At 41.7% G+C, this 15,861-nt stretch overlaps 1 protein-coding gene across 1 annotated transcript in view; it reads right to left on the reverse strand.

The window, feature by feature from the left end:
• LOC124551635 overlaps positions 1–13,007 on the reverse strand; it is a 62,561-nt gene extending 49,554 nt beyond the window's left edge. The window contains exon 1 of the mRNA XM_047126455.1: positions 12,913–13,007. Within this exon, the coding sequence (XP_046982411.1) occupies positions 12,913–12,973 (61 nt within the window). The 5' untranslated portion in view covers positions 12,974–13,007. The remainder of the gene's footprint in view (positions 1–12,912) is intronic.
• Between the last annotated feature and the right edge of the window lie 2,854 nt (positions 13,008–15,861).

Consider the following 15,861-nt stretch of genomic DNA (forward strand, 5'->3'; position numbering starts at 1 on the left):
GAGAACATAAATATGTGAAACTCTGGCCAATCAGTCACGTTGGATCACACTCATCTCAAGCTTTAAGCTTCTAAACTCGTCATGGAATACATTAAGAAAATTGCTGGCAACTGAAGCGGATTTTTATTCTATAAATCCTTGCTACTAATCGTTATAAGCAGTCTTGAGCGTTGAGACGTCTATATCCCATATTTTTTTAGTGTTTTTTTTATTTTTGTTTTTTTATTTGGCCTTTGAGTGTGTACTCAATTTAGCCATCGGCAACATATAGTGTCAATGTACACATAATTGAATAAACAAATACAGAAATGCATATTTACAAGAATAAAAAGCTTAACTGTTACAGGTTTGTACATAATGTTTTAAAAATTGAATTGAATTGAATTGGAAAATAATTAAAAGTGCCTTGGCTTACAATTCACACCAATTCTGAAATATCTTCATCAGCAAGACATATTTATAATTTACGTACACCATTAAAACCTACAGATTGTGACCAGTACTCTTGTTGAAGTTAACTATCACTTTATATAGACGAACGTCTTTAGCACACAAAAGAGAAGAAGCTGATTGAGGAAGATGGTAGCCCATACTCAGCAATGTCTTCAGAAAGACCAACCGTCCACGGTCAAATTTGGGGCACATAAATAAGATGTGGTTAACATCAGCTTCCGACTCAGGATCACACTCACATGCTGGCGAACTGTAAACGTTGATCCGATGTAGATGTTGTGGGAAAGAGGCATGTTTGAGGCGGAGTCTTATGATGGTAGAAATCGTGGATCGGTCCAGATGTGTCCTCATGAACCACGGCTGTGAAGGAATCCGAGGTTGTAGCACTGCGTAATAACCGCCTTTTGTCTGTTGAGAAGCATTCCACATTTCCTGCCATTGTTTTCTTGCGTGATCCTTGACTTCACGTAAGTAGTTTGTATAAGGAAGGTGCAGATCCAGGACGGTGCCTAAGGTTGCCGCTTGTTTGGCTAATGCATCAACTTCATCATTATAGAGGATATCAGAATGGGAAGGTACCCACAACAAATGGATCGTCCGGCCCGTGCGTGTGCTGCGAATATATTCAGATATCACATCCAAGATATAACTGTTGGTTGTTTTGATCCATCGACTGTACTGAATGTTTTTAAGAACGCTTTGCGAGCAGATACTATCAATATCTTGGGGAAGTAAGTGCTAGAGACAAACTTAAGTGCTTCCAAAACTGCCACTGTCTCCACCGTAAAAATAGAAGTGCTCGTAGGCAGTTTGAAGGTTTTGCGGATCTGGATCTGAGGGCAGAAAAAAGCGCATCCTCTACACTCTTCTTGCGGAATTTTGGAGCCATCGGTATACACACAGAGAAAACCCGGCCATTGTGCTTGAGCGAGACGATTGAAGCCAACGTTGACATTAGTACTGTCCAGCCAGGTCGTACTTAAATTATGGACTGGGATCTGGGAGCAGAGCGTTTGAAGATCATATGCAAGAACAGGTAGATACGCTGAACGTCGTATAGAATGTATGACAGGTGACCAAGTGTCAAAGCTGGCACAAACGGCTGGCACTTTATTCCTTCTGTGGGATGCAATCCACAGTCGATAAATGCAGTCTCTACTTTGATAGACGGAACTGTCCATTATGGCCATGCCTTGAATGTAGAATTTGTCCGATAACATTTGGCGCCTAATGCTCAAGGGCATCTCCCCTGCTTCTATTAAAAGGACGTTGGTGGGCGTCGATCGCATGGCTCCAAGACAGGTACGAATGGCTCTATATTGAAGAGTATCTAATTTGGAGAGATGAATCTTTGACGCAGTGTGGTAGAATTGACAGCCATAGTCTAATCGAGATCGAATTATCCCTCGGTACATGGTGAGTAAAACACACTGGTGCGCTCCCCACCAGATACGAGTGAGTGAGATGATTACATTTAAACCTTCTTCACACTTGGTAACGCTGGATCGGATGTGGGGCGCCCAGCTTAACCGAGAGTCATAAATCATCCCCAGAAATCGAACGTGAGATTTTATTTGGAAGGTGCACTCGCCACAGGTAATGTGATCTTCAGCGCGAGCTGTCGTCGACTTGGAGAAGGGAACGACTGCTGATTTCTCAGCCGAGATCTCCAGCCCATTGATAGAGAGCCACTCATCGATGTGTGCGATGGTTGTGGTTAATGCCGTTTTGGCCTGAAGGTATGAAGCAGCAGTAGAATAAACACATATATCATCAGCATACTGTAGGATTTTTGTGGGGGGAGTAATTTTGCGTTCTAGGTCGTGCGTATATAGAGTATACAGGAGAGGACTTAAAATTGCACCTTGCGGCAAGCCCTGGGAGACATAAAAAGGTCCGATCATGGTACCTTTGAAACGGACGTAGATCGTTCTTTGAGTAATCAGGGTACTGATACCGTAGATCATCCGTGAAGGAATTTCGAATCCTGCCAGCTTGCCCAAGAGTATCGGTATTTGTACGTGATCATATGCACCCTTGACGTCAAGAAAAGCTGCCACTACTGTCTCTTTCGTTTGAAAGGCTGACGTGATATCCATATTAAGCAAAAACAGGTTATCCATGGTCCCTTTGCCTTTTCTGAAGCCGTATTGACTTCGAGGCAACAAATTAGTTTTTTCAGGCCACCATTCTAGTCTCCTTTTTAGTGTTACCGAATAGCGAGAAGCTTCCGGAACTCGGAGAAAAATGCTACCGACCAAATCACCTTCTTCTCCGTTCCAAGAGCAGCAGAAGTAACTAATTGTGTTTCCTTATGCATCACATAAATTATTTTGAAACATTACTACAACCCTCAATAATTCTGTAGTGGAACGTTTATGCCCTAGCAAAGTTCACATTATTTAGAAAACATTGGAATATGAATATCAAAACTATCTTGAAATTTTATGTTGAAAATTTGTGTGCAATATTTCGTGTTTTTCTTTGTCATGAGAATAAATGTTTCTAATACCAATTTGTTACGTTTTTCTCCATATTTGCCATCCTGATAAAATAACTCTTCGAACAGAAATTTGCCCGCATCTCGTGGTCGTGCGGTAGCGTTCTCGCTTCCCACGCCCGGGTTCCCGGGTTCGATTCCCGGCGGGGTCAGGGATTTTCTCTGCCTCGTGATGGCTGGGTGTTGTGTGCTGTCCTTAGGTTAGTTAGGTTTAAGTAATTCTAAGTTCTAGGGGACTGATGACCATAGCTGTTAAGTCCCATAGTGCTCAGAGCCATTTGAACCATTTGAACAGAAATTTAGCTTTGAATATGTCAGGTTCACGCGAAAACAAGGAGGATCTTTTTAGGTTCATGGAACCATGTGTCACTCTTCAATGAGTTTCAAAATAGGTAAATTTAAAATGTGTGTGGTAGTGAAAGAGCATTACTTAACATAATGGAAGTCATTTCTTGATCTTTTATTTTTCAGTTATATGCTGCCGGAAAGATAAACTACAACAGCCTCATGGACTATGTTCTGTGGCACCAGGATATAACATGTGCATATTATGGAGTTGTAGTGTTAGTGATTTGTTTCAGTCATCGGCTATCGGATGGCGCTCAGTAGACCTCTCGGTGAGCCCTCTGTTTGACTCTGCAGGCTGTAACTGTACTGAGTTTAGAGGTTAACAGTGTTACAGCATTCATTCTAGGGTACTACCATCCCCCAGCGACGAGTACGTACTCCTGCTGAACAACTTCAGCCATTTGAATGGAGTCACATTGTGGACATACAATAAGCTGGATTGACGTATCGAGGGACTGCTGTACATGTTGGGCTCGCACCCATTGTCTAGGTTCTGGACGTCCGTGTACAGTCAGCTCAGAATGGCGTGCTCGGCAAATGCACGGACTGCAGGGCATGTGGGGGGAGAGCCGTACTGGTGGGGGCTTTAAGAGAAATGCTAAGAGCCCAAGAGCCGGAGCGGAAGTGCCATTCTAAACTGAAGCCTACGCTCACATTTTTTCGTAAATATTAAGTGGCCCCTCCGTGCACTTGTTAGTATCTAAAAAGAATTTCGCCAAAAATGCAGCGACTTATTTTCACCTGGCTTGTTAGCCATTTGTAACTTTCAGGAAGTGTCATGAATGGCGACTTTTCAGTAAAACATAAGCATATCTGTTGCTGCCATGCTAAAATTTGCGTCTTTTGCCAAAACATAGCGAAACTTACACTGTCTCACCTCGCTAGTATGTCGTGCTGACACAATTGCAAGAGAATTCCGAAACGGTAGTATACGAGTGTATTAAGTGAGGAGCTGAGGAAAAGTAAGGTCAGTATTTTATGAACAAACATGTCCTCACTAAAAAATACATATGCAATGTCTTCACTTACGTTGTTCCAAGACCCGTAGCATTTCTCGTTTCACCAGCTATCGATGGCCCTTAAAAATTACATTCTTTCGTCGAAAAAGTCTGTAGTTAGTGGAATAACACTGTAGATATTACCCATATGGCAAAATACTCTCCTCATTGTGTGCTATCATTCGCCAAACTGTCATTTCGCTATCTTATACCATTTAAGAACTATGAGGAATGTTGTGGATATTTCACTCTGGCTTTATCGCAGCCGCAGCGCGATCGCACGTGAGTGTGCTAGCTACGTCGGATCAGTTTTCTTGAGACTGGTGACAGATAGAGACCTCCACCCAAGTCCTAAGAAAAATTCAACATTTTAGCTAAATTCATATGCAGCAACATATTATGTAATATGCACCAAACGCAAAATCATAGCGACCCCCATTTTTCACTGAAACTTTTTGGAATTTCGCGCAATGTCTTACTTCCACGTAAATATCACAATAACTGTGACCATCAACGAAATGATGGGCACATCATAATGAACCTGACATATAAAGCTACAATTAAAGCAGAAATGATTTTTTTTACCTAATTGTTGCAGTAAAATCGTTTGAGAAAAAGTGCGGCACGTGCGCCTAGATTCTATCATCGCCGACTGGCCTCCCCTTCCAAACAAACGAATGAACTCTCCCAGCGCTTTGGACGAAAACTAGTCACTGCGCATCGTCTACTGTACCTCGCGCAGACTTTTACTACAGACGCACATCCAGATCGACGAATTGTGCGAGCAGCATGCCCAAATGAACATCATCCAGGGACGAAATCCAGGCACGTGTTGCACCTGCTTTGTCGCCAACGACTATTGGGAACAGTTTGCTTGTAGCAGGACTAAGATCAGGGAAGCTTCTGGCCAGGCTACCACTGACACCGAGATACCACCAAGCTCAGCTACTGTGGAATCTCGCTCTGTTGTCTTCAATGATGAGAGTAAGTTCAGTCTGTATATGACTGATGGACGTACATGTGTACAGCGTAGCCCTGGTGAACGGCCTCTTTTCGAGTGCATTTGGCCACAACACACAACTCCCGTCTCAGGCTTCACGGTATGGCAGGCCATCAGCTACAACTCGGGCTCACAATTTGTGTTTCTGCAAGACAAGGTAACCAGTGACGACTACATTGCACAGGTTGTTATCCCTGAAATACTGGCATATCTTCAACAAGAAGATGACGTGGGAAAAACGAACACTTAAATCTTCCCTTGCAAGCTCTGATTTCTCTTATTTTATTATAATGAACATCTCTCCCTACGTAGGTGGGTGCCTACAAATTATTTTCACACTCTCAGGAGAAAATTGAAATTTCGTGAGAAGATTCCACCTCAACGAAAAACGCTGTTGTTTTGATGATGTCCACCCCAAATCCTGCATCGTTTCGGTGACACTCTCTCCCCTATTTCGCAATAATACAAAACGTGCTGCCCTTCTTTGGACTTTTTCGATGTACCCCGTCAATCACATCTGGTAAGGATCCCACACCACGCAGCAGTATTCTAAAAGAGGACGGACAAGTGCAGTGTAAGCAGTCTCCTTAGTAGAGATGTTACATTTTCTAAGTGTTCTGCCAGTAAATCGCAGTCTTTGGTTTGCTTTCTCAACAACATTATCTATGTGATCGTTCCAATTTAAATTATTCGTAAGTGTAGTCCTAAAGAATTTAGGTGAATTTACAGCTTTTAGATTTGTGTGACTTATCGTGTAAAAGAAATTTAGCGAAGTCTTTTTGGTGTACATGTGGGTGGCTTTACACTTCTCATGATTTAGAGTCAACTGCCACTTTTTGCACCACACAGATATCTTGTCTAAATCATTTTGCAATTTGTTTTGATCACCTGACGACTTTAACTGTATAAAAGGACTGCCCAGATTGTCTCCTAAATGGTTTACGTAGATGGAACAACAGAACACTTCCTTGGGGAACGCTTCTGTTTTACTCGATGATATTCCGTCAATTGTTACGGACTGTGAGCTTTCTGACAGGAAACTACGGACCCAGTCACGCAACTGAGACGATACTCCACAGGTACTTAATTTAATTAGAAGCCGCTTGTGAGGAACGATGTCAAAAGCCCTCCTGTCGATAGTACTCACTATTAAAAACAGCTAGTTATGTTGCATAAAAACGATTTTTTCTGAATCCTATTTCCTTTCTTAAGTGTAGGTGTGACTTGTGCGACTATCCAGTCTTTGGGTTTAAATGGTTTAAATAGCTCTGAGCACTATGGGACTTAACATCTGTGGTCGTCAGTCCCATAGAACTTAGAACTACTTAAACCTAAATAACCTAAGGACATCACACACATCCATGCCCGAGGCAGGATTCGAACCTGCGACCGTAGCGGTCACACAGAGTTTGAGTATGCGTCTTTCTACGAGCGAGCGGTTGTACGAGGGTTGGAACTTTAATAGTGGCAACTATTTATCTACAGCTCGTACAAAAGAGATACGTGTTTCAAAGTTTTACTGACCTTCAAAGTAGTCTCCAGCACTGTGTACAACCCGTTGCCAGCGATTTGGAAGTCGTGGGAATCCTGCCTCGGGCATGGATGTGTGTGTTGTCCTTAGGTTAGTTAGGTTTAAGTAGTTCTAAGTTCTAGGGGACTGATGACCACAGATGTTAAGTCCCATAGTGCTCAGAGCCATTTGAACCATTTGGAAGTCGTAGGATACTCTTAGCAGTGCCAGTTGTGTTGACAGTTCGAGCGGCGCGGTCTATTGCCCGACGAATTTGTAGCAGTTCTGAAGCGCATGCCGTGAAGTGTTTCCTTCAGTTTAGAAATCGAGTTGAACTTACGAGGGCTTAAGTCAGGAGAGTGCAGCAGGTGGTATAGCACTTAGCAGCCCCATCAGCCAAACAAATCAGTAACAGCTTGCACCGTACGTGCTTGAGCATTGTCGTGCAAAATGATGGCAAGGTCCTGAAGGAAGTGTCATCACTTCTGTCTATAAGCTGGTCGAGGGTTGTATCCCAAAAATGAACAGCATGTATGTGTTTCCTAACTGATACGCAATTTGTGAAATGAATTTTAACGTGCTTTGTAATGGGCCACTCTCAGCAGGGAAATATTATGGGAAGTTAGTTGCTTTTTTATGTTTGTCGGAATGTAAACTTGTTACGTCAGAGTCCACGTCATGGGCACTCCATACAGTATGGATCTTGTGCAAGATGAGAATTATGTCCATGTAAGGCCAAGTCACATTTTTGGTGGTACAGTAGAAGCTAGGTATGTGGGGAGAAGAATTACACTCCAAATTGCACCAACTTTCTGAACCTAAATCATCTGAAATTAAATACAGTGAACTCGTAATAAACGAAGCTAATGGAGCGTTCTCGCAGACGCCGACACTATTGTTTCACCGACATCGACAATCTATAAGACTGTCCACATCAAATTAGGTTGAACTTTTGTAACCCATGTTGTTGTTGTGGTCTTCAGTCCTGAAACTGGTTTGATGCAGCTCTCCATTCTACTATATCCTGTGCAACCCTCTTCATCTCCGAGTAACTAGTGCAACCTACATCCTTTTAAATCTGCTTACTTTATTCATCTCTTTGTCTCCCTCTACGACTTTTACCCTCCACACTTCCCTCCAATACTAAATCGGCGATCCCTTGATGCCTCAGAACGTGTCCTACCAACCGATCCCATCTTCTAGTCAAGTTGTGCTATAAATTCTTCTTCTCACCAATTCTAGTCAGTACCTCCTCATTCTTCTGTAGCACCACATTTCGAAACCTTGTAATCTCTTCTTGTCTAAACCATTTGTCGCCCATGTTTCACTTCCATGCATGGTTACATTCCATACAAATAATTTCAGAAAAGGCTTCCTGACACTTAAATCTATACTCGATGTGAATAAATTTCTCTTCTTTAGAACGCTTTCCTTTTCATTGCCGGTCTACATTTTATATCCTCTCTACTTCGACCATCATCAGTTATTTTGCTCTCCAAATAGCAAAACTCATTTACTACTTTAAGCGTCTCATTTCCTAATCTAATTCCCTCGGCATCACCGGATTTAATTCGAATACATTGCATTATCCTCGTTTTGCTTTTGTTGATGTTCATCTTACATCCTCCTATCGAGACACTGTCCATTCCGTTCAACTGATCTTCCAGGTCTCTTGCTGTCTCTGACAGAATTACAATGTCGTCATCAAACCTCAAAGTTTTTATTTCTTCTCCATGGATTTTAATACCTACTCCGAACTTTTCTTTTGTTTCCTTTACTGCTTGCTCAATATACAGATTGAAGAACATCGGGGATAGGCTAAAGCCCTTTCTCACTCCCTTCTCAACCACTTCTTGCCTTTCGTGCCCCACGACTCTTATAACTGCCTCCTGGTTTCTGTACAAATTGTAGATAGCCTTTCGCTCCCTGTATTTTACTCCTGCCACCTTCAGAATTTGAGAGTATTCTAGTCAACATTGTCTACAGCTTTTTCTAAGTCTACAAATGCTAGAAACGTTGGTTTGCCTTTTCTTAATCTGTCTTCTAAGATAATTCGTAGGGTCAGTATTGCCTCGCGTGGTCCAACATTTCTACGGAATCCAAACTGATCTTCCCCGAGGTCGGCTTCTACCAGTTTTTCCATTCGTCTGTAAAAAATTCGTGTTAGTATTTTGCAGCTGTGACTTATTAAACTGATAGTTCGGTAATTTTCGCACCTGTCAACACCTGCTATCTTTGGAATTAGAATTATTATATTCTTCTTGAAGTCTGAGGATATTTCACCTCTCTCATACATCTTGCTCACCAGACGGTAGTGTTTTGTCAGGGCTGGCTCTCCCAAGGGTATCAGTAGCTCTAACGGAATGTTGTCCACTCCCGGGGCCTTGTTTCGACTTAGATCTTTCAGTGCACTGTCAAATTCTTCAGGCAGTATCATATCTCCCATTTCATCTTCATCTACGTCCTCTTCTATTTCCACAATATTGCCCTCAAGTACAGCGCCCTTGAATAGACCCTTTGTAAGCCATTATCTACTGAATTTCATTGAAAACTAAGTAATAATTATGTAAAATTCTAACTCATAATCTTGTCATTAACATCAGGCATTGTTACCTAGACTAGGATCCTGCACCTTCCCAAATATAAAAGAAAAACGAATTTTATTAATCTGTCAAAAAATATGTTTCAGAATTCATGCCTGTTTTGTTTTCTTGAAAAGTTGTCTAAATTGTTCAGTAATGATGCCTCAGTAAGTTAGCCCATTTTGATCTTGACAGCAATCAGAAGCAGAAACAATAATTATAGTTATTTCAGGATAAATTTCAGTCACCAGCTGCAAATAAATTTTATTTGACTGAAATATATCCTGAAATAATAACACTACAGCCTCTGAAAATTTTAGCTATTAATAAAATAATAAATAAATACAGTTTTAATTAAAGTACTAGTAAAACAATTTTAATATATGATATTGGCAAAATAAAACTATACTTCTTGTAACTTTTATATCATGATTTTTGTTGCGGCAGCGTTTTCCATAGCTTGCTTGATAGCTCATATTTCAGCGTTACAGCCGCGCTTACTTTTGATTGCTTTTAATTCAAGCAAACAATTCCATATTGAATAAAATATCCTCAGTTTTCAAGCCGCGTCAATTCGAATAAAATTCTCGAGGCTTTAGAACACATAGTTCACAATCAACTTATCAGTTACATAACCTCAAATAACATTCAGGATGAATACCAATCTGGCTTCCGGGAAAATTGCAGCATGCTTTTATAAAAGTGACTGGCGAACTGAAACCAGCTATCGACAAACAATAGGCGAATATTACGTACTTCTTGGCTTTCAGCAAAGCTTTCGACACTGTCGATTTCTGTATTCTACTTGCTAAGCTGAAAAGTAAAAATTTTTCTTCAGGTGATATACAACGGTTACACTCTCACCTTACATACCATAAGTAATGTGTAGTGATCCGAAAAAAGAGGCCACAATGGAATAATGTAGTATCAGGGGGTCCCACAAGTATCACTAATGGGTCCATTAGTTTAGTCACTACATGTTAATGATGTGTCGACTGCTATCTCCCATTGCAAATATCATCTATACGCTGATGCGCTATCACCAGATTGCTTGCGTTTCACATGGGTTACGTTTCAAACATATGTCGTTCTGCGCCCATTCGAATAAAACAAGTATGTCAGAATTTACGTTCTGGATGGCTATGCACAGATTTGTTGGGCTTGTACTTAGGTAAGTGAAAGCCAAACAAATCTGCGCATAGCCACCCGGTACGTAAATGCTGACTTACTTGCTTTATTAGAATTGGTGCAGAACATAGGTTTGAAATTTAACCCATCTAAAACGCGAGCAATCTTAGACGCTCACAGAAGACTTATTACTCTTCAGTTTAGAGAATGTTTCCCACCCCTAAACCTAAGCAGCACAGAAATCACATTTTCTTCTTCTACAAACAATTTGGGGATAATTGTGGACCGTCACCCAGACTGGACCGATCACACAACTGCAGTCTGCAAGAGGGTGTCAGCATTACTTCATTCATTACAGAAATATAAAAAAGTATTTCCTCTCCAGCTTAAAAAGAAACTCACAGAACCACTAATACTCCCCATCCTTGATTATGATGATCCTAACGCGCCAATAAGCGTAGAGATTATCATACCCTGTATTTACTGTACTGTCTTCTCAATCATTGAACTCCTTCCTAATTATCTTAAACCCTTACACTACTATCTGAACAACACAGCAGAAATACTCGTTCACAACAAAGTAAAATACTCTCTGTATCACCACACAACACTTACATGTTTTCTAAATCATTTTCGTTATCAGGAATCCGACTTTGTATCTATCTTCCTCAAAATATTAGAGAAATTAAAACCCTTTGAAACTACAGAAGACTGCTAATGGCCCCTCTTCCACCACAGTGCAGCTCACTCTACCAAACCTCCCTCCCCCACCACTTTTCCTTCCAATTGCCTGCAGAGTTCTCTATTGAAATTCTCTTCAATCCTCTTCTCTTTCATTATCCACCTCACTTCTCCTAATACTAAACAAGGCTTCAAAAGTGCTAAATTAATCAATATCATTCTTAATGCATCCATTATTTTATTATTATTATACTTACTATTATTGCTATTATTACAAATTATTACTTTTGTTAATAATGGAAATTATTATTATTATTGAGTTTTTTATGTAATAACTAATTAATATCATTCTTAATTCCTCCATTATTTTGTCATCGCTGTTAGGGTAACTATTATTATTATTAGTAGTAGTAGTAGTAGCAGCAATAGTAGTATTGCGAATTATTATTTTTATTAATAATGCAAATCATTATTATTGTGACTTATGTAAACTTTTTTATATGTGTTTCTGCACGTTAAATGTAAGAGAGGACCTTAAGATCCTAATATGATCAGTCTAAATAAGCCGTAAATAAATAAAATAAATAAATAAAAGTGCTGTGGGAGTTTGATATTCCTACTACCTCAAGGGATGAGGATGGGGATGAGAAATGTCCTAAAACAACCTGTTGGTTGTTTCGTCTCTGTATTTATTTGACTTGGAATACTTTAAAGGCATGAAGCGCAGTTTGTCTCTTATTTTAGGCTGATCAATTTGTTAACTAGATCGCGAGAATGAACACTACAGCGAGCCAATAATTTTGTTTCGGGAACTAGGATCGTGCTACACGGCTGAATATCACAGATATATTTTAACATCCTCTCTGGATGCCGTATGGTGTAAAACAGCAGAGAATGAGACATATTTGTTAGCTATAAATATGACAGACGCGTACGCGGTGAAAGCCGCGGATAAAAGGCTAGTTAGTAACAAACATCAAACAATGGAAACTCCAGGATGAAATGTAACTATATTGTGAAAAGGAAAGTTGCTACTTACCATATAGCGGAGATGATGAGTCACAGATAGGCACAACAGAAAGTATCACAAATTATCTTTCGGCCAGTAAGGCCTTCGTCAGAATTAGACGGCAAACACACACACAGCCAAACGCAACTCACACACAAAGTAACAAACGGTGTCACGTGCAGGTGCGAAGTTTTCATGCGTTTCTCACAACTCAGTAAGTGCTCGGAACGCAAGTCATCATTTTAATTAAAAACTGTTTTATCCATTTTGGCAGTCGCGTGACGCCCATTGGTTAAGACAGTTAACAGTGACCAAGTACGTGTTGCATCTACGGGGAGCTTCCAGGTGTTTAACCGAGTAGATGTTTCCACTTTATCCACAATATTTCCACGACTGACCCTGTCGTGTTGTTCATGTGCTGTTGTTGTTTGCTCGTTGCCTGGGCTCCAGCTTGGCTGAACATCCGGAAGTATAACCAATCACGCCAAGAAAACTTGGGAGATAACATCATCTTCCATTTGTTTGAGTAAAGCCGCCGCAAGAATCATGGTGATCAGCAATCAAGACAAACAAAACCGAAATAATCGGACCACGGGCGACGTAAATATGCTGCTGACCCGAAACTGAAATAAGTACTACTCGCACATAGGATTCGAGAAGCTGCAGCACTGCAATACACGGAGCAGAGCACAGAGCAACGAACCTTGTGAGGAGGGCAGCGAAACCGCAACCAGCAGCAGACACAGCAGAGCCGCACGCGCCATCAGCAGTACGTAACGCTGCCACAGCCGACGGTCAGCGCCCACTCTTTGCTGCACGCACGACTGCGCCAGGGACCTTCTCAGCCTTATCGCGACACATGTTGGAGGCAGCTGATGGCGCGATACGGCACGATAGCGCCAGCGATAGACGTACGGTGGGCGGCGCCTCTGATGGGCAGGTACGGCAGGCAGCGTCGCATTGCTACATCCGCGTGACTACCGTGCGATTTGAGCTAAGTGCCTGGCAAAGAGTTCATCCAACCACCTTCAAGCTACACTGAAGCGTCAAAGAAACTGGCAATGGAATGCGTATTCAAATACAGAGATATGTAAACAGGCGGAATACAGCGCTGCGGTCGGCAACGCCTTAATAAGACAACAAGTCTCTGGCGCAGTTGTTAGATCAGTTACTGCTGCTACAATGGCAGATTTGAACGTGGTGTTATAGTCGGCGCTCGAGAGATGGGACCCAGCATCTCCGAGGTAGCGATGAAGTGGGGATATTCCCGTACGACGAGTGTACCGTAAATATCAGGAATCCAGTATAACATCAAATCTCCGACATTGCTGCGGCCGGAAAAAGATCCTGCAAGAACGAGAAGACTGTTCAACGTGACAAAAGTGCAACCCTTCTGCAAAATGCTGCAGGATTCAATGTTGGGCCATCAACAAGTGTCAGCGGGCGAACCATTCAACGAAACATCATCGATATGGGCTTTCGGAGCCGAAGGCCCACTCGTTTACCCTTTATGACTGCACGACAGAAGAATTACGCCTCGACTGGGGCCATCAACACCGACACTGGACTGTTGATAGCTGGAAACATGTTGCCTGGTCGGGGACGAGTCTCTTTTCAAATTGTATCGAGCGGATGGACGCGTTCGGGTATGGAGACAACCTCATGTATCCAAGGACCCTGCATGTTAGCAGCGGACAGTTCAAGCTGGTGGGAGCTCTGGAATGGCGTGGGGCGTGTGCTGTTGGAGTTATATGGGTCCTCTGATACATCTAGATACTACTCTGACAGGTGATACGTACGTAAGTATCCTGTCTGATTACCTGCATCCATTCATGTCCAACGTGTATTCCGACGGATTGGGCAATTCCAGCACGACAATGCCACATACCACATGTCCAGAATTGCTACAGAGTGGTTCCAGGAACACTCTTCTGAGTTTCAACACTACCACTGGCCACCAAACTCCCCAGACATGAACATTTTTGAGCATATCTGAGATGCCTTGCAACGTGCTGTTCAGAAGAGATCTCCAGTCCTTGGTACTCTTACTCCATAGACAGCTTTGCAGGATTCATGGTGTCAGTTCCCTCCAGCAATACTTCAGACATAAGTCGAGTCCGTGCCACGTCGTGTAGCGGCACTTCGGCGTGCTCGCACTATGTTGGGCAGGTGTACCAGTTTCTTTGGCTCTTCAGTGTATTTCTCTACCGTTTCGCTCTCGAACAGCGCGCGAGAAAAACTGACACTTAAATCTTTCCGCGCGAGCTCTTATTTCTCTCGTTTTATTATGCCGATCATTTCTCACTATGTAGGTGGGCGCCAACAAAATATTTTCACACTATGAAGAGAAAGTGATGATTGAAATTTCATGAGAAGGTTCTGCTGCAGCGAAAAACGCTTTTGTTTTAATGACTATCCCCCAATTCATGTTTCATACCTGTGGCGGTCTCCTCCCTATTTCCTTTTACCACGCATGTGGATGGCTTCACTCTTCCCATTATTTAGAGGCAGCTGCAGTTGCCACTTTTCGCACCATACAGATATCTCGTCTAAATCGTCATGCAATGTGTTTTGATCGCCTGATGACTTTATAAGACAGGAAATGACAGCATCATCTGCAAACAATCTAAGAGGTTATTTTATTCATTTTTATTGGAGAACACCGCAACTGTTTTCGAGAATCACACTGTATGAAATACGGAAATCATCCACAAGTGTCGACTGTGGCTGCTTACTGTATTTCCTACAGTGTAACCTAAGAGGGGTCGCAGATTGCCTCCTAAATGGTTTTTGTAGATGAGGAACAGCAGACGGACTGTAACACTACCCTGGGGAACACCAGATATTAGTTCTATTTTCCTATGTTAAAAATATGGTTCGGATTATTGTTATTTGGAGTGATTAAAACATTCAGATCACATTTACGGTATATTTTCTCACAAAATACCTCTTATTTTTGTTTGATTAAAACTTAAAAATCATTAAATATCAAGATTTGGTCAGGTGAGCGAAAACGCTCTGTTACTGGCTGAAGCTCTGATGACGTCACAGACTAGAAGTTAAGACGAAGCTATACTTGTGTTACAGGACTGTTAGCCGAAGGCACTAGGTTTTACGTACTTTTCCTGCAGATAGTTTACCTATTTAGTGATGTAAAACGCATTTACAGCTTTGAAGCAAGAATAGAAAGAAATTTTGTGAACACTGACAGTGGAAACCTTACGCAAATTCATGGGTTTATGCTCCAGTCATTTAAAGCGGTCACGTGCAAGGGCGGACATTCTTTTCCGTGCTCCTTGCAACATCATTTAAACTTGTTCAAAACTAAGGAATTGAGGAACTTTTGCACATGAGTCCGTATCTCATATCTAGATTGTTGACTATCAGTCATGAAATACGACCCAAAGCACAACAAATCATTCTTGGGAAATCTTAGTGCTGATTTCCGCTATATAAGAATCAGCTAAGTGAAGAATCCGTGCAATACGCACGTTTATTTATTTTTAACAGCCGAATTAGGAATGTACCCCTGTGTGAGACCTCGTGTACAAGATCGTGTGCCGATTTAAAGTTCTAGATTCGCATATTTTACTGTTCACGTCGCTTCTGCGGCTCTTTCATTGGTTGTATCGATACCCGTCTGTATTGTGAT

Source organism: Schistocerca americana, chromosome 1, assembly GCF_021461395.2.
Source record: "Schistocerca americana isolate TAMUIC-IGC-003095 chromosome 1, iqSchAmer2.1, whole genome shotgun sequence".
Taxonomy (NCBI): Eukaryota; Metazoa; Arthropoda; class Insecta; order Orthoptera; family Acrididae; genus Schistocerca; species Schistocerca americana.